At 42.1% G+C, this 26,388-nt stretch overlaps 2 protein-coding genes across 3 annotated transcripts; both read left to right on the top strand.

The window, feature by feature from the left end:
• Nucleotides 1–2,499: 2,499 nt before the first annotated feature.
• mterf4 (mitochondrial transcription termination factor 4) lies at nt 2,500–9,745 on the top strand. 2 transcript variants are annotated; one of them, XM_061920161.1, is made up of 5 exons: nt 2,500–2,692; nt 2,899–3,301; nt 3,367–3,551; nt 7,040–7,219; nt 7,289–9,745. In XM_061920161.1, exons 1-5 carry the CDS (start codon nt 2,666–2,668, stop codon nt 7,433–7,435), a joined length of 942 nt encoding a protein of 313 aa, XP_061776145.1. In that variant the 5' UTR covers nt 2,500–2,665; the 3' UTR covers nt 7,436–9,745. The 2 variants fall into 2 exon arrangements, with proteins under 2 accessions (XP_061776145.1, XP_061776144.1); XM_061920160.1 differs by having other exon boundaries at nt 2,502–2,692; nt 7,040–9,745.
• Nucleotides 9,746–11,466: 1,721 nt separating this feature from the next.
• LOC133568304 (probable G-protein coupled receptor 148) lies at nt 11,467–18,654 on the top strand. Its single transcript, XM_061920162.1, has 2 exons — nt 11,467–13,286; nt 15,710–18,654. The coding sequence occupies exons 1-2, from the start codon at nt 13,260–13,262 to the stop codon at nt 16,709–16,711; spliced, it is 1,029 nt and encodes a 342-aa protein (XP_061776146.1). The 5' UTR covers nt 11,467–13,259; the 3' UTR covers nt 16,712–18,654.
• The last annotated feature ends 7,734 nt before the right edge of the window (nt 18,655–26,388 follow it).

Genomic DNA, 26,388 nt, shown 5'->3' on the forward strand with positions numbered 1-26,388 from the left:
AATACAACAAAATAAAATTCGATGAAACCCATAGAAAGTATATAATATTTCATCCATACTTTACCTTTACACATACATTATATTTCCAAACGTATTTGGCCATTTGAATGCCATCCCATTCCTAACTCGTAGGGTTCAACATGATGTCGGTTTACCTTTTGCAGCAATTACAGCTTCAACTCTTCTGGGAAGGCTGTCCATAAGGTTGCAGAGTGTTTTCATAGGAATTTTAGACCATTCTTCCAAAAGCGCATTGGTGAGATCACACACTGATGTTGGTTGAGAAGGCCTGGCTCTCAGTCTCTGTTCTAATTCATCCTAGAGGTGTTCTAATCGAGTTCAGGTCTGGACTCTGTGCAGGCCAGTCAAGTTCATCCACACAAGACTCCTGAAAAACAACCACACGCCATAATTCCTCCTCCACTAAATTTCACACTCGGCATAATGCAGTCCGAAATATATACTGTACCGTTCTCCTGGCAACCTCCAAACCCAGACTTGTCCATCAGATTGACATATGGAAAAGCGTGATTCATCACTCCAGAGAACACGTCGCCACTGCTTTAGAGTCCAGTGGCGACGTGCTTTACACCACTGCATCCCACGCTTTGCATCAGACTTAGTGATGTATGGCTTAGATGCAGCTGTTCGGCCATGGAAACCCGTTCCATGAAGCTCTCTGCGTACTGTACGTGGGCTAATTGGAAGGTCACATGAAGTTTGGAGCTCTGTAGCAACTGACTGTGCATAAAGTATTTTGCACTATGCGCTTCAGCATCCGCTGACGCCTCTCTGTCAGTTTATGTGGTCTACCACTTGGTGGCTGAGTTCCTGTTGTTCCCAAACTCTTCCATTTTCTTATAATTAAAAAAAAGCCAACAGTTGACTTTGGAATATTTAGGAGCGAGGCAATTTCACGACTGGATGTGTTGCACAAGTGGCATCCTATGACAGTTCCACGCTGGAAATCACGGTCCATTCTTTCACAAATGTTTGTAGAAACAGTCTCCATGCCTAAGTGCTTGATTTTATACACCCGGCCAAATACTTTTGGCAATATAGTGTTCAGGCAAGCAAATAGTGCATTAGAATTTGCAGTATTCACAAATTTGGCATTCTTGTATATAAAGAATAGTCCTAAATGTGTGCACAAACTATAAAGCTATCCATCCATCCATCCATCTTCTTCCGCTTATCCGAGGTCGGGTCGCGGGGGCAACAACCTAAGCAGGGAAACGCAGACTTCCCTTTCCCCAGCCACTTCGTCTAGCTCTTCCCGGGGGATCCCGAGGCGTTCCCAGGCCAGCCGGGAGACATAGTCTTCCCAGCGTGTCCTGGGTCTTCCCCGTGGCCTCCTACCGGTTGGACGTGCCCTAAGCACCTCCCTAGGGAGGCGTTCGGGTGGCATCCTGACCAGATGCCCGAACCACCTCATCTGGTTCCTCTCGATGTGGAGGAGCAGCGGCTTTACTTTGAGTTCCTCCCGGATGGCAGAGCTTCTCACCCTATCTCTAAGGGAGAGCCCCGCCACACGGCGGAGGAAACTCATTTCGGCCGCTTGTACCCGTGATCTTATCCTTTCGGTCATGACCCAAAGCTCATGACCGTAGGTGAGGATGGGAACGTAGATCGACCGGTAAATTGAGAGCTTTGCCTTCCGGCTCAGCTCCTTCTTCACCACAACGGATCGGTACAACGTCCGCATTACTGAAGACGCCGCACCGATCCGCCTGTCGATCTCACGATCCACTCTTCCCTCACTCGTGAACAAGACTCCTAGGTATTTGAACTCCTCCACTTGGGGCAGTGTTTTCTCCCCAACCCGGAGATGGCATTCCACCCTTTTCCGGGCGAGAACCATGGACTCGGACTTGGAGGTGCTGATTCTCATTCCGGTCGCTTCACACTCGGCTGCAAACCGATCCAGTAAGAGCTGAAGATCCCGGTCAGATGAAGCCATCAGGACCACATCATCTGCAAAAAGCAGAGACCTAATCCTGCGGTCACCAAACCGGAAACCCTCAACGCCTTGACTGCGCCTAGAAATTCTGTCCATAAAACTATAAAGCTAATCCTTTTTTATTCGAATGACAGTTCAATACTATTTAAGTGACTATGCTTTACTTTTTGATTGATTGAGACTTTTGTTAGTAACTTGAACAGTACAGTACATATTCCGTACAATTGACCACTAAATGGTAACACCCGACTAAGTTTTTCAGCTTGTTTAAGTCGGGGTCCACGTTAATCAATTCATGGTACTGTCACTTGAATTATTCTTTTCACTATTTTCTTCATATGGTTTAAATTCACAAATGTAATATTGGAACCATTTAATAAAATGTGCAAGATTTTTAGTTATATTTCCTTTAAATTAACATGTTGGTAACACTAAATTGTCCTGAGTGTGTGAATGTGAGTGTGAATGTTGTCTGTCTATCTGTGATGGCCCTGCGATGAGGTGGCGACTTGTCCAGGGTGTACACCGCCTTCCGCCCGATTGTAGCTGAGATAGGCACCAGCGACCCCAAAGGGAATAAGCGGCGGCAAATGGATGGATGGATGTTTTGAATGATTTGTGTATTAAAATGAGACCAGCGTCAAGGCGGAAAGTCTTATTCCTTTTGCTGTTGATGCACGGAAGTTAATTTTGAACGGACGGAAAATGAACGCTCGTGTTCCCTCACGGCAGGTAAGTAAATACAACAAACCACTACACGTTTAATGCCTTTTCTCTAATAAGTATGTTTTCATTTGTATTCTTCTATGTAATAGTGATGGAAAATACTGGCACGTTGCACTTTTAACCGCTTTAACCTTCGTAGTACAAGTACAACCCATTTGCCATTTAGTGCCCACCTAGCAGTACTAACGTCTGACTATGGCACTTTCCCTCAGGTTCTTCAGTGGATTATAAGACATTCCACCTCGTCTTTATTCAGCCCCCATCACTCAGGGAGGTGGCTGCGTCGTCCATGCGTCCAGTCTAGGTTGTGTTCGTCATTACTGCCAAGTTCAACCAGCCATGATCCAGTTCCCCCTCAGAGAGACACAGAGCTGTCCCTGCAGTGTCTTTCTGACATGGGCTTCACTGTCAGCCAGGCTGAGGAAATCTATGAAAGCGTGACCAACCCTGCAACTGCCAAGCATTGTTCATCAACGCTCACAGCTTTGTTCGTGTTGGGCCTCAACCCTTCCTCTGTGGTGAAGTTACTGAGCAAATGTCCTGAGCTTTACACCACCAAGGAGTCACTTCTTCAGCAGCGCATAAGCAACCTGCGCAAACTTGGTTTAAGGGAAGGTGAGATCACGTCTATGAGTCCTTTTTTTAACACTTGTTTAAATGCATCCATTATCTGTTTATAGGTAGTCTTCAGAGAGTGGTGGCCCACTACCCTGCTATCCTCACTGTGCCCGTGAAGACTGTCAAACATGTGGTGATGGTCCTCAGAGAGAAGTGTCTGTTCACAGGGCGGCAGGTGACGGACATCCTCAGGGACAGTCCTGCTGTGGTGCTAGAAGACCTGGCTAAGCTGCAGTACAAGTTCCAGGTGTGGATGAACTTGCAATTGTGTCCATAGCACTTTTCTTCTTTTATTGCTTGCACAGTACATTCTAAAAATGTAATTCTATTGAAAAATGAGCAAAAGAAAACAGTTTAAAGGCCTACTGAAATTAGATTTTCTTATTTAAACGGGAATAGCAGGTTCATTCTATGTGTCATACTTTATCATTTCGCGATATTGCCATATTTTTGCTGAAAGGATTTAGTAGAGAACATCGACGATAAAGTTCGCAACTTTTGGTCGCTAATAGAAAAGCCCTGCCTTTACCAGAAGTATGTGCGCCTGACGTCACGAGTTGCAGGGCTCCACACATATTCACATAGTTTTTAATGGGAGCCACCAGCAGTAAGAGCAATTCGGACCGAGAAAGCGACAATTTCCCCATTAATTTGAGCGAGAATGAAAGATTTGTGAATTAGGATATTGATAGTGAAAGACTAGATAAAAATTTTTAAAAAGCGACGGCTCCGGGCGGCGGCAGTGTGAGCGTTTCAGATTTAATTAGACACATTTACTAGGATAATTCTGGAAGATCCCTTATCTGCTTTTTGTTTTAATAGTTTTTTACTGAGATTTTAAAGATTGTTAAGTCATACCTCGAGGTCGGATGGCTGCGGTGAACACGAAGTGTCTCAGAGAGGAGCCAAGCATACAACTGCCTTTTAAACACCTACTGCAGGACGACGAATAATCCAATGATTTCTCCGGTAATATATATATATCACAATTTTCCCATCCAAAAACATGCTGGTTGACGTAGAGAAAACATGTTCGCTTGACCGCTCTGTGTTAAAGCTTCACAACAAACAAAGAAACACCGGCTGTGTCTCGGTGCCAAGGACAGCTGCAATACACCACTTTCCACCAACAGCATTGTTCTTTATAGTCTCCATTATTAAATGAACACATTGCAAAAGATTCAGCAACACAGATGTCCAAAATACTGTGTAAATACGCCATTAACAGAGAAAACTTTTAGCCATGTTTGGTGCAGCGCTAATATTTCCTTACAGTCCGTGACGTCATGCGTACGCATCATCATTCCACGATGTTTTCAACAAGAAACTCGAGGGAAAATTAAAATTGCAATTTAGTAAACTAAAAATGCCGTATTGGCATGTGTTGCAATGTTAATATTTCATCATTGATATATAAACTATAAGACTGTGTGGTTGGTAGTAGTGGGTTTCAGTAGGCCTTTAAATGTTGACACCAGGGAAACTAATAATTATATGCTTTGTAACCTCTGACACAAATCCAAATTGTCAAAAGCAGGTAAGGTGCACAGTCCGGTCATGTTCTGAATGTGTTCTTTAAATATTGAATATTATACTAAATACATATATACAGAAGGATTCAGACTGTGGGTGAAAAGTAAAAAGTGCACACAGAGGTGCTAAACTATAAAACCCAGTGCCTATGAGTTCACCATCGTTGGGGCTTTCAGGAAAAAAACGTTCTTGAGTCTGTTTGACTTAGACCTGTTGACCCCGTAGTGCCCTCAAACAGGTCAAAGTCAGGGTGGGAGCTCTCCTTGATAAAGTTGGTAGCTCTGCTGAGGCAGCGGGAGGTGTAAATGTCTTTCAGAGAGGGGAGTGGGCAGCCGATGATCCGCTGTGCTGCCTTTACCACTCTCTGGAGCCTCTCCCTGTCTGCGGTCGTGCAGCTGCCGTACCATGCTGTGATGCAGTATGTCAGCAGGCTCTCAATGGATGAGCGGTAAAAGGTCAGCAGCAGGTTGGAGTCCAGGTTGTACTTCTTGAGGACTCTCAGGAACGGTAGCCTCTGCTGAGCCTTCTTACTGATGGCAGCAGTGTTCTCTGACCAGGAGATGTTTTCAGAGATAAGAACGCCAAGAGACCAGATGGTGTGGACCCTCTCCACACACTCCCCCATGATGTAGAGGGGGGCTAGGTCAGTGCTGTGTTTCCTGAAATCGACGACAATCTCCTTGGTTTTCTTGGTCTTCATAGCAAGGTTGTTCTCTGAGCACCAGTCTGCCAACTTCCGGACCTCCTCTGTAAGCTGCCTCGTCCCCCTTTGAGATGAGTCCGACACCATCCACGAATTTCACTATGAGGTTGTTGTTGTGGGTCGGACTGCAGTTGTAGGTGTAGAGGCAGTACAGAAGAGGGCTCAGTACACAGCCTATGGGAAGCCAGTATTCAACGTGCGGGTGGAGGAGATGTGGGGCTGAGTTGCACAGTCTGGGGCCGGTTGGAGAGAAAATCCTTAATCCAGGCACAAGTGATGGGGGGAGGTTGAGAGTGTTCAGTTTTGTGATGAGGATGTCCGGTATTATTGTATTAAAGGAAGAACTGTATTCCACAAAGAGCATCCAGACGTAGCTCTGCTGTTGCTCCAGGTGGTGTAGAGCAAAGTGAAGAGCTACAGTGATGGTATCCTCAGCGGATCAGTTTGCCCGATATGTGAACTGGTAGGGGTCGAAATCTTGAGGGAGATGCTGTAGAACATCAGGTATTACAAAATAGACCTAAAAATTAACAAATATCAATCTTCACCAAGACGTCACTTGATTGACATTCACGGCACTCGAGGGTCTTGTGAGATGACAAGAAAGATGAAGATAAAGACAAGAAACACTTTTTATTTCAACAGACCCTCGCCCCTTACCTTCCGTCAAAAGCCTAAAAACCGACTGCACAGTTCCTGTCTTCACAATAAGAGCGCTGCTTCATCCTGCCTGCGCTAACAATATAAATGTCTGAGAAAGCTGGCGTGCACAAGCCAGCAAGCTAACCAATGTATTTCTTGTAAAGTGCATAAAAGAGTATGGAAAATGGACAAATAAGATGGCAAAAAACAACCACTTTCATGTGGTATTGGACAGGAAGGAGGACTTTTTTTCTCCCCTCATTTGAAAATGTGGACGTTATTATCACTACTGTCTGATTCCAATCAATGCAAGTAATCAGAATCGGCTAATACACCAATTTATATTCTTGTCTTCATGAAAGAAAGGAGTGTTGAACATGCTTGTATTATCATTAAACACCTTTTAACTTGTTAACAAAAACCTCTCTTTCATTAATAAATAAATCTAAATTATATACAGTTGTGGTCAATAGTTTACATACACTTGTAAAGAAACATCATGTCATGGTTGTCTTGAGTTTCCAAAAATTTCTACAACTCTTATTCTTTTATGATGGAGTGATTGGAGCACATACTTGTTAGTCACAAAAACATTCATGAAGTTTGGTTCTTTTATGACTTTATTATGAGTCTACTGAAAATGTGACCAAATCTGCTAGGTCAAAATTATCCTAGTGTATGTAAACTTTTGACCACAACTATATATGTGCATTCTAATGATTATATTTAGCTGCACATATACTTAATGTTTTTTCCTGCACCAAGTAAAACCTGCCTACCACCAGGGTAACATGTACCACAGTTTGAGAGTCAATGGTTTGGAGTCTTCTTACCCACGCACCACCATGTTTCCACAGTATGTCTACTTCCGAATGGGCGTCAAACAATCAGAGATGGTCAAGAACAAATTGTTTGGTTTCTCCCTGGACGAGCTGCGCTGTCGTCACTGTTTTCTGGAGCGCCGGGGCTTGTACCAGACCCCCGACAAGAAGGGCCAGACCACCATCATCAACCCCAAACTGGACAGCATCCTCAATGTGAGTCTGGACACCTTCCTGACGCTGGTGGCCCAGGTGGCGTCATCGGAAGAGTATGACGTCTTTCAGAGACTGATGGCCAGAGAGTGGCAGGAAGAGGAGCGTCACTACGGCGACGTGCAAGCAGAAAGCGACGAGGAGGAGGAGGAAGAGGACGATGACGACGACGACTTTGAAGGCAAGGATAGTTATAGGAAAAGAAAAAAGAGGAGATAAATATTTAAGTAGAATAATGTTACAAGTATAGTTTGTCAAGATTATAGATTTTCACGCTCAACTGATGCTGTTGATTTTAACTAAACGTTAACTCCTTTTCTCTGTCGTTTATTCTTGAAATATTAGGACTTCATTCTTGTAAATATGAATAAGGTCACACTGAGAAGAAAAATAATGAAAGCTGCAGGAATAAAGTTTACATGTTAAGAGAATCAATAAATATTACCATAGTAATGTAAATGGAGGACCCACATTTGTTATTTATTTGACAAGATTTCAATTGTAATGGTAGTTAAAGACTTGAAAAAATGGCTAATTCATAGTAATATTATGGCACATTTACTGTGATCAATAAACATTGTCCTAATCAAATAAAGTTATTCAATTCAATACACCAACAAAACTCAAATTGATGAGAATACTTGATACTTTTAACCTATAACTTTTTATTACACAAGGCTGAAAATACTACTTTCTTACTTACATCTGACTTATATTCAAGAGTCACATTTCTGACACTGATCATTTCATTTAAATATGTCAAAATATTGTACAGTCCTAACAAAAGTAAAGGGGAATAAAAATCCTGCACCTTTGTCATGGCTGCCATTAGAGGGCCGCTTGTAATTGTAAATAATTCATGAAGTTAAAGTAGCAATGATAGTCACACACACTAGGTGGGGTGAAATTTGACCCATCCTCTTGTTCACCCCCTGCGAGGTGAGAAGAGCAGTGAGCAGCAGCAGTGGCTGTGCCCGAGAATCATTTTGGTGACTTAATCCCCAATTCCAACCCTTGGTGCTGAGTGCCAAGCAGGTAGGTAATGGGTCCCATTTTTATAGTCTTTGGAAAGGCTGGGCAATACGACATTTTTTTAATATCTCAATATTTTTAGGCCATATCGCGATACACGATATATGTCTCGATATTTTGCCTTAGCCTTGAATTAACATTTGATGCATACAATCACAGATGATGATTCTATGTGTCTACATTAAAACATTTTTGTTCATACTGCATTAATATATGCTCATTTTAAACTTTCATGCAAAGAGGGAAATAACAACTAAGTCAATTTAGTAAAACTGTATTTATTAAACAGTTATTAAGCAGTGGCACAAACATTCATGTCATTTCCAAAACAAAGTGCAAGATTGTCAGAGACATTTTAAAACGAGCTATTAGTGCACTTTTGTGCATGATGTCACTAAGTTGACATATCAAAACAACACTAAATTAAAGTCCACTTTTTGTACAATAGTTAAAAACAAATAAGGTGCACTTTTGTGCATAATGTCACACGAGATATTTCAATAAGTGTCACATTAAAATGAGCTGCATATCAAATAGTGTATGTCCTGCGGCAGTGGTCCCTAACCACCGGGCGATTTGTACCGGGCCGCAGAATCATTTTTTATTAATTAATTTATTTTTTTAAATTAAATGAACATTAAAAAAACACAAGATACACTTATAATTAGTGCACCAACCCCCCCAAAAAACTCAGTTTTTCATGACAAAGTGTTCTCAAATCTGTTTGTCCGGCATTTTTTTGTCCTGTATCTCCTGCCCGAGGGCAGCAGTTCAAAAAGTTAATGTCCGGGGTGAGATGGGTCCCTTAAGATGTTTTGGGCCTTTTTGAGGCACCTGGTACTGTACAGTTCATCTAGGGAGGGGAGAGAGCAGCCAGTGATCTTCATGGCAGTTTTTATGACCCTCTGAAGTGCGTTTCTCTCTGCAGCTGGCATACCATTTACACGTTCAGTATGTCAGCACACTCTTGAGCACCCACAGAAGGACACGAGCAGTTTTTGTGACAAGTGGTTCTTTTTGAGGAGTCTCAGAAAGTAAAGTCTCTCCTGTGCCTTCTTGATGATCACTGAAGTGTTCGCACTCCACAACAGATCTTCCTCGGTCTGGATCCCCAGGAACCTAAATTTAGAGACCCTTTCCACATAGTCCCTATTGATGTACAGTGGTTGGATGTTTATCATTTTTTTCTTCTTGAAATCCATGATCAGCTCCTTCGTCTTGGTGGTGTTAAAGTCCTACTGAAACCCACTACTACCGACCACGCAGTCTGATAGTTTATATATTAATGATGAAATATTAACATTGCAACACATGCCAATACGGCCTTTTTAGTTTACTAAATTGCAATTTTAAAATTCCCAGGAGTCTCGTCTTGAAAACGTTGTGTAATGATGACTTGTACGCAAGATGTCACGGGTTTTTAGGAAGTATGAGTACTACGCACACACAAAGCTAAAAGTCATCTGCTTCAACCGCATAATTACACAGTATTTTGGAGATCTGTTTCTGAATCTTTTGCAATTTGTTCAATTAATATTGGAGAAGTCAAAGTAGCAAGATGGAGTTGGGAAGCTTTAGCCTTTAGCCACACAAACACACGGTGATTCCTTGTTTAAAATTCACGGAGTTGAAACTTTCCTATGGAACACATGCAGCAGACATGGATCCCGACCACTTGTCAACCAGCAGGTTTCGGTGAGAAAATTGTGGTTAAAAAGTCGCTTCTTACCGGATATCAGCTGAGCTTGCGCCTCCCGTACAGCTGCCGTCGACTTCCCCGAGACACTGCGCGTCAACACCCGGCCGTGGATGTACACTTCCGACTATCAGGTACTGTTAAACTCACTAAAACACTAGCAACATGATAGAAATATAAGGGATTTCCCAGAATTATCCTAGTAAATGTCTCTAAAAACACATGAATCCGTCTCAATGCAACGCAAATGCATTCGCGTTATTTTATTTTATTTTATTTTATTTTTTTCTAGTCCGTCGCTATCAATATCCTCAAACACAAATTTTTCATCGTCGCTCAAATTAATGGGGAAATTGTCGTTTTCTCCGTCCGAATAGCACTTTTTGTTGGAGGCTCCCATTAAAAACAATGTGAATATGTGAGGAGCCACCACACGTGTGCCGTCATCGTCTGCGACTTCCGGTAGAAGCAGGGCTTTTCTCCAGTTGCGAACTTTATCGTCGATGTTCTCTACAAAATCCTTTCAGCAAAAATATGGCAATATCGCAAAATGATCAAGTATGACACATAGAATGGACCTGCAAGCCCCGTTTAAATAAGAAAATCTCATTTCAGTAGGCCTTTAAGGACATGGTTGATTTCCCTGCACCACCACCCAGTCAGCCACTCAAAATTAATTTCTGTTTGCAGACTCATCCCTCCCAGAAATGAGTCCCACTACTGTGGTGTCGTCCGCAAATTTAATAGTGGTATTTCTGGCATGAGCAGGGGTGTTGTCATGAGTGTAGAGCAGGGGTCACCAACGCGGTGCCCGCGGGCACCAGGTTGCCCATAAGGACCAGATGAGTCGCCCGCTGGCCTGTTCTAAAAATAGCTCAAATAGCAGCACTTACCAGTCAGCTGCCTTTATTTTTAAAATTGTATTCATTTACTAGCAAGCTGGTCTGGCTTTGCTCGACATTTTTAATTCTAAGAGAGACAAAACTCAAATAGAATTTCAAAATCTTCACTTGTTTAAATAAATTCATTTATTTTTTTACCTTGCTTCTTATAACTTTCAGAAAGACAATTTTAGAGAAAAAATACAACCTTAAAAATTATTTTCGGATTTTTAAACACATACCTTTTTACCTTTTCAATTCCTTCCTCTTCTTTCCTGACAATTTAAATCAATGTTAAAGTACATTTATTTTTTTTTATTGTAAAGAATAATAAATACATTTTAATTTAATTCTTCATTTTAGATTCTGTTTTTTTGACGAAAAATATTTGTGAAATATTTCTTCAAACTTATGATTAAAATTAAAAAAAAATATTCAGGCAAATCTAGAAAATCTGCAGAATCAAATTTAAATTTTATTTCAAAGTCTTTTGAATTTCTTTTAAAATTGTTGTTATGGAAAATCTAGAAGAAATAATGATTTGTCTTTGTTAGAAATATAACCTGGTCAAATTTGTTATATATTCTAACAAAGTGCAGATTGGATTTTAATCTATTTAAAACATGTCATCAAAATTCTAAAATTAATCTTAATCAGTAAAGATTACTAATGGTGTTCAGTAAATTATTATTTTTTTGTTTTGTTTTCAAAAAGATTCGAATTAGCTGGTTTTTTTTCTTCTTTTTTTCGATAGAAATTTGAATGTTAAAGAGTCGAAATTGAAGATAAACTACTTTTCAAAATTTTGTTTAAATTTTTTGCGTATTCTCCCCCCTTGTTAAACCATTCAATTATGTGTTTTTTTCATCATTCTCTACAAAAAACCTTCCGTAAAAGTTTAAAAAAAATGTACCACGGAATGACAGACATAAATACAATTTATTTAAGTGTGTATCAAACTGGTAACCCTTTGCATTAATCAGTACCCAAGAATAGCTCTTGGTTTCAAAAAAGGTTGGTGACCCCTGGTGTAGAGGGTGCAGAGTAGGGGGCTTAGCACCCAGCCCTGGGGGAGTCGGTGCTGATGCTGAGAGATGGGAGCCTACTCTCACTCTCTGAGAGCGATTTGTCAGGAAGTCCAGGAGCCAGTGACAAATGGAGGAAGACAGTGCCAGCCCCGTCAGTTTGGGCACCAGTCTGTAGGGGAGGATGGTATTGAACGCAGAGCTTTAATCAACGAAGAGTAGCCTTGCACAGCTCCCCTGCTGCTCTAGGTGGCTAAGAACAGTTTGGAGGGCTGTTGCGATAGCATCGTCTGTAGATCTGTTGGCCATGTACGTAAAGTGGTGAGAGTCCAATGCAGGTGGCAGTTTTGAGGTGATTTGCCCCCGAACCAGAGTTTCAAAGCACTTAATAATGATTGGTGTAAGTGCCAATGGACAGTAATCATTCAGGCTGTTGACTGCAGTTTTTTTTGGCAGTGGGACAATAACAGAGTCCTTTAGACAGGGTGGGACGATGTACTGGGACAAGGACGGCTTGAAAATCCCGGTAAAGACAACAGCCAGCTGGTCTGCACAGGTCTTTAGTCCACGTCCAGGTACGCAATCCGGTCCAGCAGCTTTCCTCGGGTTCACCCTCCTTAGTGTGGGCACAGCTCGGTTGACTTAATTTTACTGCAAAAAAACAAACATTGGTCGGGGTTTTTTCAACTTACAGTAATATGCTATATTAAAAAAAAAACTCCCTAAATTTTACAGTAAAATCTATTGGTCATTTTTATAGTGTACAATTTGACGGATAACTTGCTTTGAATTCTTAAGTTAAGCAGATATTTAAGTATTTATTTAGATTTAGACCAAAAAAGTTATAAAATATATTGTTATATATATATATATATTGTTGTAATATTGAACACTATTTTTTTCCCTGTTTAAACATTAAAAAAAAAAAACTAATACCTTTTTAGAAAGAAAGTAAAGAAAGAAAATAAGTATAAGTATTTTATTGACTCATTATTTCCAGGCTTTTGCAGGACATATAAAATGAGGTCTGGCCCCCACTGCGGGTGTTGAGTGATTTAGTTTCACCAAACTGTCATTCTGTGGTATACTTTCAGTCAGGTCCTACCACATAATTAACGATTGAAAGTAAGTCAAAAAAACAACAAAGGTGAGGTACATAAATATTTCCAGAGGTTTAATTTAAAACAGTCCAAAAATCACACAACTTGCCTAATAATGAGTGTACAAGAATACGTGCGGCCTGCACCTAATGGTGGAAAAGCTCCACCCTGTTGCTACGTGACTACCAAGTGGTTGTAGTCTTGTCACACGTCCAGAATGTTTTGTAGGAGTCAACAAAGAAGACATGAGATAAGGAACAGGCGGCATAAAAACACCTGGTGATTTACACAAGACTCCTGCCTTAATGGATGTGCCACACACATGGAGGACGTGAGGTAAGAACTTTCAATAATCTGTCAATAAGTCTGACTGGAAATTATTGATCCAGAAGTTTTTATCTGCATAATATAGTGAGGACTGCAGTAAAGCTCCAAGTGTTTGTTCTGATTTATATTTGCAAGCAATGCTTCTAATTGACATAGAACAGGGATGTCAAACTGTTTTTATTGAGGGCAACATCAGAGTTATGGCCGCTTTTTAACAGTGAATCATTTATGGATTTGCCTATGCATTTTATTATTAAATATATATTTTTACTCACACTGTAAAAAAAAAAAAAATCTATATTTCATAGTAAAATTATTGTCACAATTTCATGTAAAATCTTAATATATATTAAATATATTACAGTAAATGGGGGAAGGGGGAAAGTACCCAGTGTTTATTTACCATTTTTAAATGGTACAACAGTTATTTTACGGTAAAATACTAGCAGCTTAGTTTCCAGAATCTTACTATAAAATTCAAGTTAGTTTGTTCAACATATTACTGTAATTAGAAAAACAGTAACACTGTTATTTTTTTTATTCTGGCAACTGAGCTGCCAGTTTACCGTAAATCAGGGGAGTCAAAGTGGTTTTAGCTCAGGTGCCGCACGGAGGAAAATCTGTGCACATGGACTAATAAAATCATGGCATTAAAAATAAAAAATAAAGACAACTTCAGGTTGCATTCTTTTTCTTACTTTGGCCAAAAATAGAACAAACACATTCTGAAAATATTACAATAAAAATATAGAAAAAAAATACCGGCAGCAGGAAAGATTAATTAAAAAATGAATAAATGTACATATGCACAAAAATGTTTTTTTTTGTTTTTTTTTATGAATTAAGTGATGTTTATGACCAGATATAACAGGATAATGCAGATACATGGATCAGTTGTTTTCAAAACGCTTACAAAAAAGTGGAACCCCTTTTACTGTGGGGCCCTATTGTTATGAATTGATGGGGTCCCTGGGACCCCATTTTGAAAATTGCTAGCGCCAACACTGATGGAATATTGGTGCGTGCAAAACAGCAGCAGGCGGATCTGGCCCGCAGGCCTCAACTTTGATACCACTGCCTTAAAATGACTGTGGTACAATTTTTCCATTTACAGTATCAACAACTGTAGATTTTACAGTAAAAAAAAAGGCAACGTAGTCAGCAAAAAAATTTTGTGAAAACGGTGGTAGTTTTTTTCACGTTACAGTTGTTGATTGTGAATATGCTGTAAAAAAAACAAATACATCGTAATTTTTAACATAATATCTATTGTCTTTTTTACAATGTACAATTCGATAAATAACTTGCTTTGAAACCATAAGTCAAGCAGATATTGAAGTATTGATTTTATTTTAGCAAATACAAATGTGTCGACAGCACGGTGGCAGAGGGGTTAGTGCATGTACTTCACAATACTATGGTCCTGAGTTCAATCCCGGCCTCTGGATCTTTCTGTGTGGAGTTTGCATGTTCTCCCCGTGACTGCGTGGGTTCCCTCCGGGTACTCCGGCTTCCTCCCACTTCCAAAGACATGCAGCTGGGGATAGGTTGATTGGCAACACTAAATTGGCCCTAGTGAGTGAATTTGAGTGTGAATGTTGTCTGTCTGTCTGTGTTGGTTGGCCCTCTGATGAACACAAGTTGAGTTTATACCAAAATGGATACATGGATGATACAGCAGAGGATTGGGAGAATGTCATGTGGTCGGATGAAACCAAAATAGAACTTTTTGGTATAAATTCAACTTGTCGTGTTTGGAGGAAGAAGAAAACTGAGTTGCATCCCAAGAACACCATACCTACTGTGAAGCATGGGGGTGGAAACATCATTTTGGGGCTGTTTTTCTGCTACGGGGACAGGACGATTGATCCGTGTTAAGGAATGAATGAATGGGGCCATGTATTGTGAGATTTTAAGCCAAAACCTCCTTCCATCAGTGAGAGCATTGAATGGTTGACCAAATACTTATTTTCCACCATAATTTACAAATAAATCCTTTTAAAATTCCTACAATGTGAATTCCTGGATTTTTTTTTCACATTCTGTCTCTCACAGTTGAAGTGTACCTATGATGAAAATTACAGACCTCTGTCATCATTTTAAGTGGGAGAACTTGCACAATCGGTGGCTGACTAAATACTTTTTTGCCCCACTGTATATAATATTACACAATATTGCACAATACTAGCATTTAAAGGGTATGCCATTTCATGCAGTGCATAAATATAGTTGTTAGGCAAAATGGAAAGGACAAACACATTTAGTACAAAAATATGCATTGATGCATATATTTCTAGGCGTTGATGGGCCGAATACGGCCTCCGGTTCTTGAGTTTGACACCTGTGACATAGAAGATTAGATGAGCTAAGATGATTATGTGTGTTTACTTTTCTATTTACGTGAAATATTGTTGATGAGTACTGATCAACAGGAACCTGTTGGAGGAAGAAGTCGACACTTACAGCAAGACAAGATGGCCGAGCCCATCCTGATCGCCAACTTAACGCAGGAGTGGCTGGCGAGCTTGCGAAGGTGGCACCTGGACTTTTTCTTCATCCCCACCACTGTGGTGACGCTGGCCACCATGCTGGTCAACCCCGTCCTCATGGCGTGCATCTTGGCATCCCGCGCCTTACGCCAGGAGACGCGCTACCTGCTGGTGGCCAACACCTTAGCGGCGGACATGCTCTTCCTCACCCTCAACCTGCTCACCGCCGTCCTCAACACCGCCCGGGCCGAGGTGCCATGGCTGTTGTGCGAGCTGGTCACCGCCGTCACCGTCACGGCGTACTGCTGCGCCATCCTCACAGTCACCCTCATGGTGGTGGACACCTACGCCGCCGTGCGCTGGCCGCTGCGCTACCGCCACCTCCTCCCACCCGCCCGCGCCCGCAGGATCCTGCTGGGGGCTTGGCTGCTGGCGGCGACGTACCCCCTCGCCCTGGTCATGGTCATGGAGGCGGAGAGAGGGAACCCGCAGGAGAAGATGGCTGTGTGCCTCGTCCTCGTCTCCCTGGGCATTGTCCAGGCCAAAAACATGGCGGGGATCCACATCTACTTCTTTGTCGCCGCTCTGATCTGCGCCGTGCTCATCTTTTACTGCTACATCCGCCTCTACATGGTGACCAGGACCCAGGGCATCTGGCAGAACCGCTTCTCCAGAGCCAGGGTCACGCTGTTGGCCCACGGGGTTCTGCTGCTGCTCTACTTCCTGCCCGGCTTCGTCTTCACCCTGGAGCTCCTCCTGTTTCAGAGCCAAAATGTCAGCCAAGATGTTCGAGTGTGGTTGAGCACGGTCAACATGTGTGTCTTCATGTTGCTGCCGAGGGCCTTCGCGCCGTACCTGTACGGACTGAGATACCGGGAGATCTCTGATACCATAGTGCAGCTGCTGCATCGACATCGAAGACTCAGCCAGATCACTGCATCGTAGGTGTCCTTCATACTTCTACACTTCCTGTTCCAGCCCGTGTCCAGCAGCACCCCTGGCGAGTAAATAGACCTTCACCTTTTCAAGTTCAAAGGCTTTCAGCGCCACCTAATATCAGGTATTGCTAGATCCATCCACCCATCTTCTTTTGCTTATCCAAGGTCGGGCCGTGGGGCAAAAGCCGAAGCAGAGAAGCCCAGACATCACTCTCCACGGCCACTTCTTCCAGCTCATGAGGCATTCCCAGGCCAGCTGAGAGACATAGTCTTCCCAACGTGTCCTGGGTCTTCCCCATGGCCTCCTACCGGTCAGATGTGTCCTAAACACCTCCCTAGGGAGGCGTTCGGGTGGCATCCTGACCAGATGCCCGAACCACCTCATCTGGTTCCTCTCGATGGGGAGGAGCAATGGCTTTACTTAGAGCTCCTCCCTAATGACAGAACTTTTCACCCTATCTCCAAGGGAGAGCCCCGCCACCCGGCGGAGGAAACTCATTTCGGCCACTTGTACCCGTGATCTTGTCCTTTCGGTCAAAACCCAAAGATCATGAGCATAGGTGAGGATGGGAAGGTAGATTGACCAGTAAATTGAGAGCTTTGCCTTCCGGCTCAGCTCCTTCTTCACCACAACAGATTGATAAAGCCTGAAGACGCCGCATTGATCTCACGATCCACTCTTCCCTCACTCGTGAACAAGACTCTGAGGTACTTGAACTCCTCCACTTGGGCAAGACCTCATCCCCAACCTGAAGATGGAACTCCACCGTTTTCTGGGCAAGAACCATGGACTCGGAGGTGCTGATATATACATGTACAGTATAAAACTCAGTTTCATGGGGGGCCACATCGCCCTCATGATATTATTCCATCCCTCCAGGATGCTGCGATCACACAAATTCCAGCAATCCATACTTTTTAAAAATGCTGCAGAAAAACTGACATTTTAGGATGCCACTATCACTAAAAATAAGCCTGCAAATGATTACACCATAAGGATGGATGTACAGTAGGAGGAGGATTCATTTCCCCCTATTCGCCGCTGTCTTCCTGATACGTGAAGTACGGGGGGAAGGTGCACTATCAACTTTGGCGGCTAGATTAGAAAGGAGATTAAAGCGAACGCGTCCCAGCTCCAACTGAGTTCTATTAGTGTAGATACGAATGTAAGTACTACGTACAGCAAATGCTCTCCTAAATAATCTATTTTTGAAGAAATAACATTACATGGAATCCTGAGTGGTGGAATAAGCGGTAGGAAATGGATGGATGAAAGGACTCTCGGGATTCATAAATGGCACAAAACAAGCATGTTTACTTGACCCAATTACTGGGAAACCTATCAAGCAGCTGTGTGTAATATTAGGACCATCAGCGCTAAATGTTATGGACTTCTCACTTTTCTCTGGTCTGTTCCTGATCATTCAAAAAAGCGGTTATTGTTCCTCTGCTAAAAGACCTCATCTCAATTCTGACCTCATGGAAAACTTCTGCGCAGTGTCGCACCTCACCTTTATCTTCAAAATCCTGTAAAAAATTGTAACACAGCTTCTAAAAGAACACGTGAGGTCTAAATCTGTGAACCCTTTCAGTCCTGCCCAGGGCAAATCCCTCCACGGAGATAGCCCTCGCACTTGACACACTCTGGTCGCCTATTGTAACAATATGTTTCAGTATACTGAAAACGTGATATGTTCTATGCTTTTACTGTGAATACTGAATGGATCCAAACATGTCCCTTGGAAATACAAGCCAAATGGTTTGGGGTGTAATTACAGCTATCAACCACTAGATGATCACATTAAATTCAGAGGAGTGCAACCAAAGGTCGTTTTTTTCCAATCATTTGACAATGTCTATTGTATTATTTCATCTTACAAAAATAATGCTTCAAATCGATTATTGAATGAATATGACAAAAATGGATGATTGGATGGAAGTGTCCGTGTGTTAAAGGCATTTAAAGGCCTACTGAAACCCACTACTACCGACCAGGCAGTCTGATAGTTTATATATCAATGATGAAATATTAACATTGCAACACATGCCAATACGGCCTTTTTAGTTTACCAATTTGCATTTTTAATTTCCCGTGAGTTTCTTGTTGAAAACGTCGCGGAATGATGACGCTTACGGGTGACGTCACGGACTGTCAGGAAATATTAGCGCTCAAAGTCATCTGCTTTAACCGCATAATTACACAGTATTTTGGACATCTGTGTTTCTGAATCTTTTGCAATTTGTTCATTCAATAATGGAGATTATAAAAAACAATGCTGTTGGTGGAAAGCGCTGTATTGAAAGTTTCTTTTGCACCGTGACCCAGCCGGCGTTTCTTTGTTTGTTGTGAAGCGGCGCAGTCAAGCGAACATGTTTTCTATTCGTCAACCAGCATGTTTTTGGATGGGGAAATTGTGATATATATCTTACCGGAGAAATCATTGGATTATTCGTCGTCCTGCAGCAGCTGTTTAAAAGGCAGCTGTGAGCTTGGCTTCTCTCTGAGACACTTCGTGTTCACCGCAGCCATCCAACCTCAAGGTATGTCTTTACAATTTTAAAAATCTCACTAAAACACTATTAAAACAATAAGCAGATAAAGGATCTTCCAGAATTATCCTAGTAAATGTGTCTAATTACATCTGAAACACTCACACTGCCGCCGCCCGGAGCCGTCGCTTTATTTTTTTAAAAACATTTTTCTTTTCCTACTCCTTCACTATCAATATCCTAATTCACAAATCTTTCATCCTCGCTCAAATTAATGGGGAAATTGTCGCTTTCTCTGTCCAAAGTGTTCTTACTGCTGGTGGCTCCCATTAAAAACAATGTAAATATGTGTGGAGCCCTGCAACTCGTGACATCACGCGCACATACTTCCGGTAAAGGCAGGGCTTTTCTATTAGCGACCAAAAGTTGCGAACTTTATCGTCGATGTTCTCTACTAAATCCTTTCAGCAAAAATATGGCAATATCGCGAAATGATCGAGTATGACACATAAAAGGGACCTGCTATTCCCGTTTAAATAAGAAAATCTCATTTCAGTAGGCCTATAATATTTTTACCGGCATCCTGCTTTATAGAGGATCTTTGACATATTGCTTGTGTTTTTATTTCATCAAGTAAATGTGAAGTTATGGCCAAGTCTTGCATGGACGTGATTGACAAAGTAAAACTATGGCCCTTCTGGAATTGATCTATATTTTTACATACTGTCATTTAAACTGATGTAGTGTCAAGAAATAGCTAGGCCTGATGTGTGTATCCATTATTGGTTACTGGGAGAAGGTGACAGCCAGCACAGATGCGTCGGAATCTTCCTGAGAGGTCATGAAAGTGGACCATTTCCCAGCTGTGCTTCTGAAGATGACTAATTACTGCATGGAGCTCACAGCACCAGGTGATGTGGTCACTCGCGTGGACATTAGACCGGGTGATGTGGTCACTCCAGTGGACGTGAGGGAGTGAAGTGTAGACAGTCTAATAAGTGTCCCCCAAACAGACGAGGCTGCAGTGCAGTCCGACAACAACAATAGGTTTGACATATCTCTGCCAACCAAACCTGAGCATTGTCGTCAGAAAGTTCCAATGTTCTACCACTAGATGGAGACATTTCCCACCATGAAAGAGTCCGACCAAGCATCTTCAAGTGTTTTTTTTTTTGGATCCAGTCTGATGGACGACAGCAGCATCACGGCTGAAAACCTGAAATGTGTATTGATTATTGATTAATCAAGTACTCTCATTGGAGATGTCTGACTTGGTGAAAGTAACTGCAACTTGAATCAAATATAAAACTTTTTCCACTGCGGAAATTTTGATATTTTTAATTTTTAAAAGCAATACAATATATAGATGTTATTTACTTTTAGGGCTTCCTTCAACTTTGGTCCTGGGAACTTTCCAGGTTCTGAGTCATAAAATCTTAAAAATATTAAATTTTTTCAACACTTAAATCTCTAGATCAACTGATCAGGTCCATCTATTGGTAAAATATATACACACACACACACTTATATACATGTATATATACATACACATACATATATACAGTGGGGCAAAAAAGTATTTAGTCAGCCACCGATTGTGCAAGTTCTCCCACTTAAAATAATGACAGAGGTCTGTAATTTTCATCATAGGTACACTTCAACTGTGAGACAGAATGTGAAAAAAAAATCCAGGAATTCACATTGTAGGAATTTTAAAGAATTTATTTGTAAATTATGGTGGAAAATAAGTATTTAGTCACTTCAAACAAGGAAGATCTCTGGTTCTCACAGACCTGTAACTTCTTCTTTAATAAGCTCTTCTGTCCTCCACTCGTTACCTGGATTAATGGAACCTGTTTGAACTCGTTATCTGTATAAAAGACACCTGTCCACAGCCTCAAACAGTCAGACTCCAAACTCCACTATGGCCAAGACCAAAGAGCTGTCGAAGGACAACAGGAAAAGAATTGTAGACCTGCACCAGACTGGGAAGAGTGAATCTACAATAGGCAAGCAGATTGGTGTGGAAAACATCAACTGTGGGAGCAATTGTCAGAAAATGGAAGACATACAAGACCACTGATAATCTCCTTCGATCTGGGGCTCCACGCATGATCTCATCCCGTGGGGTCAAAATGACATTGAGAACGGTGAGCAAAAATCCCAGAACCACACGGGTGGACCTGGTGAATGACCTGCAGAGAGCTGGGACCAAAGTAACAAAGGGCACCATCAGTAACACACTACGCCGACCAGGAATCAAATCCTGCAGTGATAGATGTGTCCCCCTGCTTAAGCCAGTGCATGTCCAGGCCTGTCTGAAGTTTGCCAGAGAGCACATGGATGATACAGCAGAGGATTGGGAGAATGTCATGTGGTCAGATGAAACCAAAATAGAACTTTTTGGTATAAACTCAACTCGTCGTGTTTGGAGGAAGAAGAATACTGAGTTGCATCCCAAGAACACCATACCTACTGTGAAGCATGGGGGTGGAAACATCATGCTTTGGGGCTGTTTTTCTGCTAAGGGGACAGGAGGACTGATCCGTGATAAGGAAAGAATGAATGGGGCCATGTATCGTGAGATTTTGAGCCAAAACGTCCTTCCATCAGTGAGAGCTTTGAATGGTTGACCAAATACTTATTTTCCACCATAATTTACAAATAAATTCTTTAAAATTCCTACAAGGCGAATTCCTGGATTTTTTTTCACATTCTGTCACTCACAGTTGAAGTGTACCTATGATGAAAATTACAGACCTCTGTCATCATTTTAGGTGGGAGAACTTGCACAATCTGGTTCTGGGATTTTTGCTCACCATTCTCATGATCATTTTGACCCCACGGGATGAGATCTTGTGTGGAGTCCCAGATCAAGGGAGATTATCAGTGGTCTTGTATGTCTTCCATTTTCTGACAATTGCTCCCACTGTTGATTTTTTCCACACCAAGCTGCTTGCCTACTGTACACATTTTCTACCGCTTATTCCCTTTTGGGGTCGCGGGGGGCGCTGGCGCCTATCTCAGCTACAATCGGGCGGAAGGCGGAGTACACCCTGGACAAGTCGCCACCTCATCGCAGGGCCAACACAGATAGACAGACAACATTCACACTCACATTCACACACTAGGGCCAATTTAGTGTTGCCAATAAACCTATCCCCAGGTGCATGTCTTTGGAGGTGGGAGGAAGCCGGAGTACCCGGAGGGAACCCACGCATTCACGGGGAGAACATGCAAACTCCACACAGAAAGATCCAGAGCCTGGATTTGAACCCAGGACTGCAGGACCTTCGTATTGTGAGGCAGACGCACTAACCCCTCTGCCACCGTGAAGCCTCCAAATACTTATTTTCCACCATAATTTACAAATAAATTATTTAAAATTTCTACAATGTGAATTTCTGGATTTTTTTTTTCACATTCTGTCTCTCACAGTTGAAGTGTAAATATGATGAAAATTACAGACCTCTGTCATCATTTTAAGTGGGAGAACTTGCACAATCGTTGGCTGACTAAATACGCTTTTGCCCCACTGTATATAGAGACATACTGTAATAACTTGAAATAAATAATGAAGATTAAAAAGCAATTACGAAAAAAAAATATCCTCATTTATTTATTTATTTTTTCTAAAAATAGTCCCTCACAATGTGTCGACTTTTTTCGAATTACTGTTTCATGTAAAATTCTTACTTTTTAATGCAAAACGGTGACATTTGTCATGTAAAATTTTGACTTGTATCACAATATTGCCAATTTTTTTGTTCTTGTAAAACAGTGACATATTTTGAGTAAATTTATGACATCATAATTTCGCCAAGTAAAATTCCGATCATTATTATGATATTGGCAACATTTTTAAGGTTTCTTGTAAAATTGTGACTTTTGTCGAGTAAAATTACGACTCTTTTCATAAAATTGACAAAATGTTAAGCTTTTCTTGTAAAATTGCGACTGAGTAAAATTTCAACTTTGATCAGAACATCGCACAAATGTTCAGGTTTTTCTTGTAAAATTTTGACTAATTATAAAAATGCCAAAATTCAAAGTTTTACTTGGGAAATTGTGACCTTTTTCAAATTTTTTCATTCCAAATTCCATTTAATTTTTCACAAGCTTTTTTTATATTTGCATAGCACGTATATATAATATTAATGTTGTAAATACTAATCTTTATATGTCTAGAAAGGGTGGTCCTAAAGAGGTAGGCATTTGTATCAGGTCTCAAGAAGGTAACAAATACACGTGTGTGTGTGTGTGTGTGTGTGTGTGTGTGTGTGTGTGTGTGTGTGTGTGTGTGTGTGTGTGTGTGTGTGTGTGTGTGTGTGTGTGTGTGACAGTGAGGGGGGGGAAGTTTGACAGCATCAGCTGACACTTTGACAGGGGTGCTGCATCTCTGCAGAGCGAGCGCCACAATGGCGTGAGTGACACTGTGATGATTCCAATTGCCAGTGTCAGGCTGCTTAGGGCATGCAGTGAGACGTGGGATGAGGTGACCTACTTATGAACGCCAGACACTTTGTCAACAAACCAAGATGGGGATTGGCCCTGTTTTTTGGACCTGGAGCAGCTGGTCCAGGTTTAGTTCGTCGGGTCTTGATTTAGAAGAAGGTAGAGAGAAGTTCACAACTGTGCAAAATGGCCCTTTTCAATGTTTGTGAACTTGAACAAAAAACGTGAGAAAAATACACTATATTGCCAAAAGTATTTGGCCGCCCATCCAAATGATGAGAATCCGGTGTCCTAATCACTTGGCCAGGCCACAGGTGTATAAAATCAAGCACTTTGGCATGGAGACTGTTTCTACAAAAATTTGTGAAAGAATGGGCCGCTCTCAGTGATTTCCAGCATGGAACTGTTATAGGATGCCACATGTGCAACAAATCCAGTTATGAAATGTCCTTGCTCCTAAACATTCCAAAGTCAACTGTCGGCTTTATTATAAGAAATTGGAAGAGTTTGGGAACAACAGCAACTCAGCCACCAAGTGGTAAGCCATGTAAACTGACAGAGAGGGGTCAGCGGATGCTGAAGCACATAGTGCCAAGATTTTCTGCACAGTCAGTTGCTACAGAGCTCCGAATTTCATGTGACCTTCCAATTAGCCCACGTACAGTACGCAGAGAGGTTCATGGAATGGGTTTCTATGGCCGAGCAGCTGAATCTACGCCATACATCACTAAGTCTGATGCAAAGCGTGGGATGCAGTGGTGAAAAGCACGTCGCCACTGGACTCTAAAGCAGTGGCGACGCGTTCTCTGGAGTGATGAATCACGCTTTTCCATATGTCAATCTGATGGACCAGTCTGGGTTTGGAGGTTGCCAGGAGAACGGTACAGAATATATTTCGGACTGCATTGTGCCGAGTGTGAAATTTGGTGGAGGAGGAATTATGGCGTGGGGTTGTTTTTCAGGAGCCTGGTTTGGATGAACTTGACTGGCCTGCACAGAGTCCTGACCTGAACTCGATTAGAACACCTCTAGGATGAATTACAACGGAGACTGAGAGCCAGGCCTTCTCAACCAACATCAGTGTGTGACCTCACCAAGGCGCTTTTGGAAGAATGGTCTAAAATTCCTATGAAAACACTCTGCAACCTTGTGGACAGCCTTCCCAGAAGAGTTGAAGCTGTAATTGCTGCAAAAGGTGGACTCTGTAGTGATGAATCAGGCTTTTTCATCTGGAAATCTGATGGACCAGTCTGGGTTTGGAGATTGCCAGGAGAACTGTACGATTCGGACTACATTGTGCCGAGTGTGGAATTTAGTGGAGGAGGAGTTATGATGTGGGGTTGTTTTTCAGGAGATGGGCTTGGCCCCTTAGTTCCAGTGAAAGTAACTTTGAATGCTCCAGGATACCAAAACATTTTGGACACTTCCATGGGATGGCACTTCAACTTCATAAAAACCAAGGAATAAAAGTATGTTTTTAAGAGAGATTTGAAAACAGGAAGAGAGGAGGCTTGTCTAACACTCAGAGGTAGGTGGTTCCAGAGCTTGGGAGCAGCAGCGGCGAAAGCTCTGTCCCCTCTAAGCCTCAGCCTTGTGTAAGGGACCGTCAGTAGCAGCTGATCTTAGGGATCGGGTGGGGCAGTAAAGCTGAAGGAGGTCGGAGAGATATGTTGGCGCGAGGTTGTTTACACATTTAAAAACAAATAGAAGGAGTTTAAAATTGATTCGATAACGCACAGGGAGCCAGTGAAGTGACAGTATTAGCAGCGTAGCTCACATGCTAGTGATGCCCTGAGATCGAAAGGGTTGTGAGTTCAAACCCCGGCCGAGTCATACCAAAGACTATAACAATGGGACCCGTTACCTCTCTGCTTGGCACTCAGCACCAAGGTTGGAATTGGGGGTTAAATCACCAAAAATGTTTCCCCGGCGCGGCCCCCACTGCTGCCCACTGCTCCCCTCACCTCCCGGGGGCTTATCAACACTAATGGGTCAAATGCAGAGAATAATATTGCACACTTAGTGTGTGTGTGACTATCATTGGTACTTTGACTTTTTAACTTTAATGTTAATGTCCGCCTGTCACGCTCCTTAGTGTTACCTTGTTGAATGTGCAATCTGCTGTCTTTTAGAGGTTAAAGGGGAACATTATCACCAGACCTATGTAAGCGTCAATATATACCTTGATGTTGCAGAAAAAAGACCATATATTTTTTTAACCAATTTCCGAACTCTAGAAGGGTGAATTTGGCGATTGAAACGCCTTTCAATTGTTCGCTGACGGAGCAATGACCTTTCACCCGTGACGTCACAACAGGAAGCAATCCGCCATTTTCTCCAACACATTACATACACAGGGCTTCACGGTGACAGAGGGGTTAGTGTGTCTGCCTCACAATACGAAGTTCCTGCAGTCCTGGGTTCAAATCCAATTCTGTGTGGAGTTTGCATGTTCTCCCCTTGAATGCGTGGGTTCCCTCCGGGTACTCCGGCTTCCTCCCACTTCCAAAGACATGCACCTGGAGATAGGTTGATTGGCAACACTAAATTGGCCCTAGTGTGTGAATGTGAGTGTGAATGTTGTCTGTCTATCTGTGTTGGCCCTGCAATGAGGTGGCGACTTGTCCAGGGTGTACCCCGCCTTCCGCCCGATTATAGCTGAGATAGGCGCCAGCGCCTCCCGCTACCCCAAAAAGGGAATAAGCGGTAGAAAATGAATGGATGGATTGCACACACAAG

Source organism: Nerophis ophidion, linkage group LG14, assembly GCF_033978795.1.
Source record: "Nerophis ophidion isolate RoL-2023_Sa linkage group LG14, RoL_Noph_v1.0, whole genome shotgun sequence".
In the NCBI taxonomy this organism is placed as follows: Eukaryota; Metazoa; Chordata; class Actinopteri; order Syngnathiformes; family Syngnathidae; genus Nerophis; species Nerophis ophidion.

Bases quoted from the DNA above. Each gene is read 5' to 3' on its own strand.
- mterf4 (XM_061920160.1), top strand. From the start codon at position 2,666: ATGAACGCTCGTGTTCCCTCACGGCAG. The intron at 3,302-3,366 runs GTGAGATCACGT...ATCTGTTTATAG, and splicing joins CAAACTTGGTTTAAGGGAAG to GTAGTCTTCAGAGAGTGGTG. The intron at 3,552-7,039 runs GTGTGGATGAAC...ATGTTTCCACAG, and splicing joins AGCTGCAGTACAAGTTCCAG to TATGTCTACTTCCGAATGGG.
- LOC133568304 (XM_061920162.1), top strand. From the start codon at position 13,260: ATGTGCCACACACATGGAGGACGTGAG. The intron at 13,287-15,709 runs GTAAGAACTTTC...ACTGATCAACAG, and splicing joins ACACACATGGAGGACGTGAG to GAACCTGTTGGAGGAAGAAG.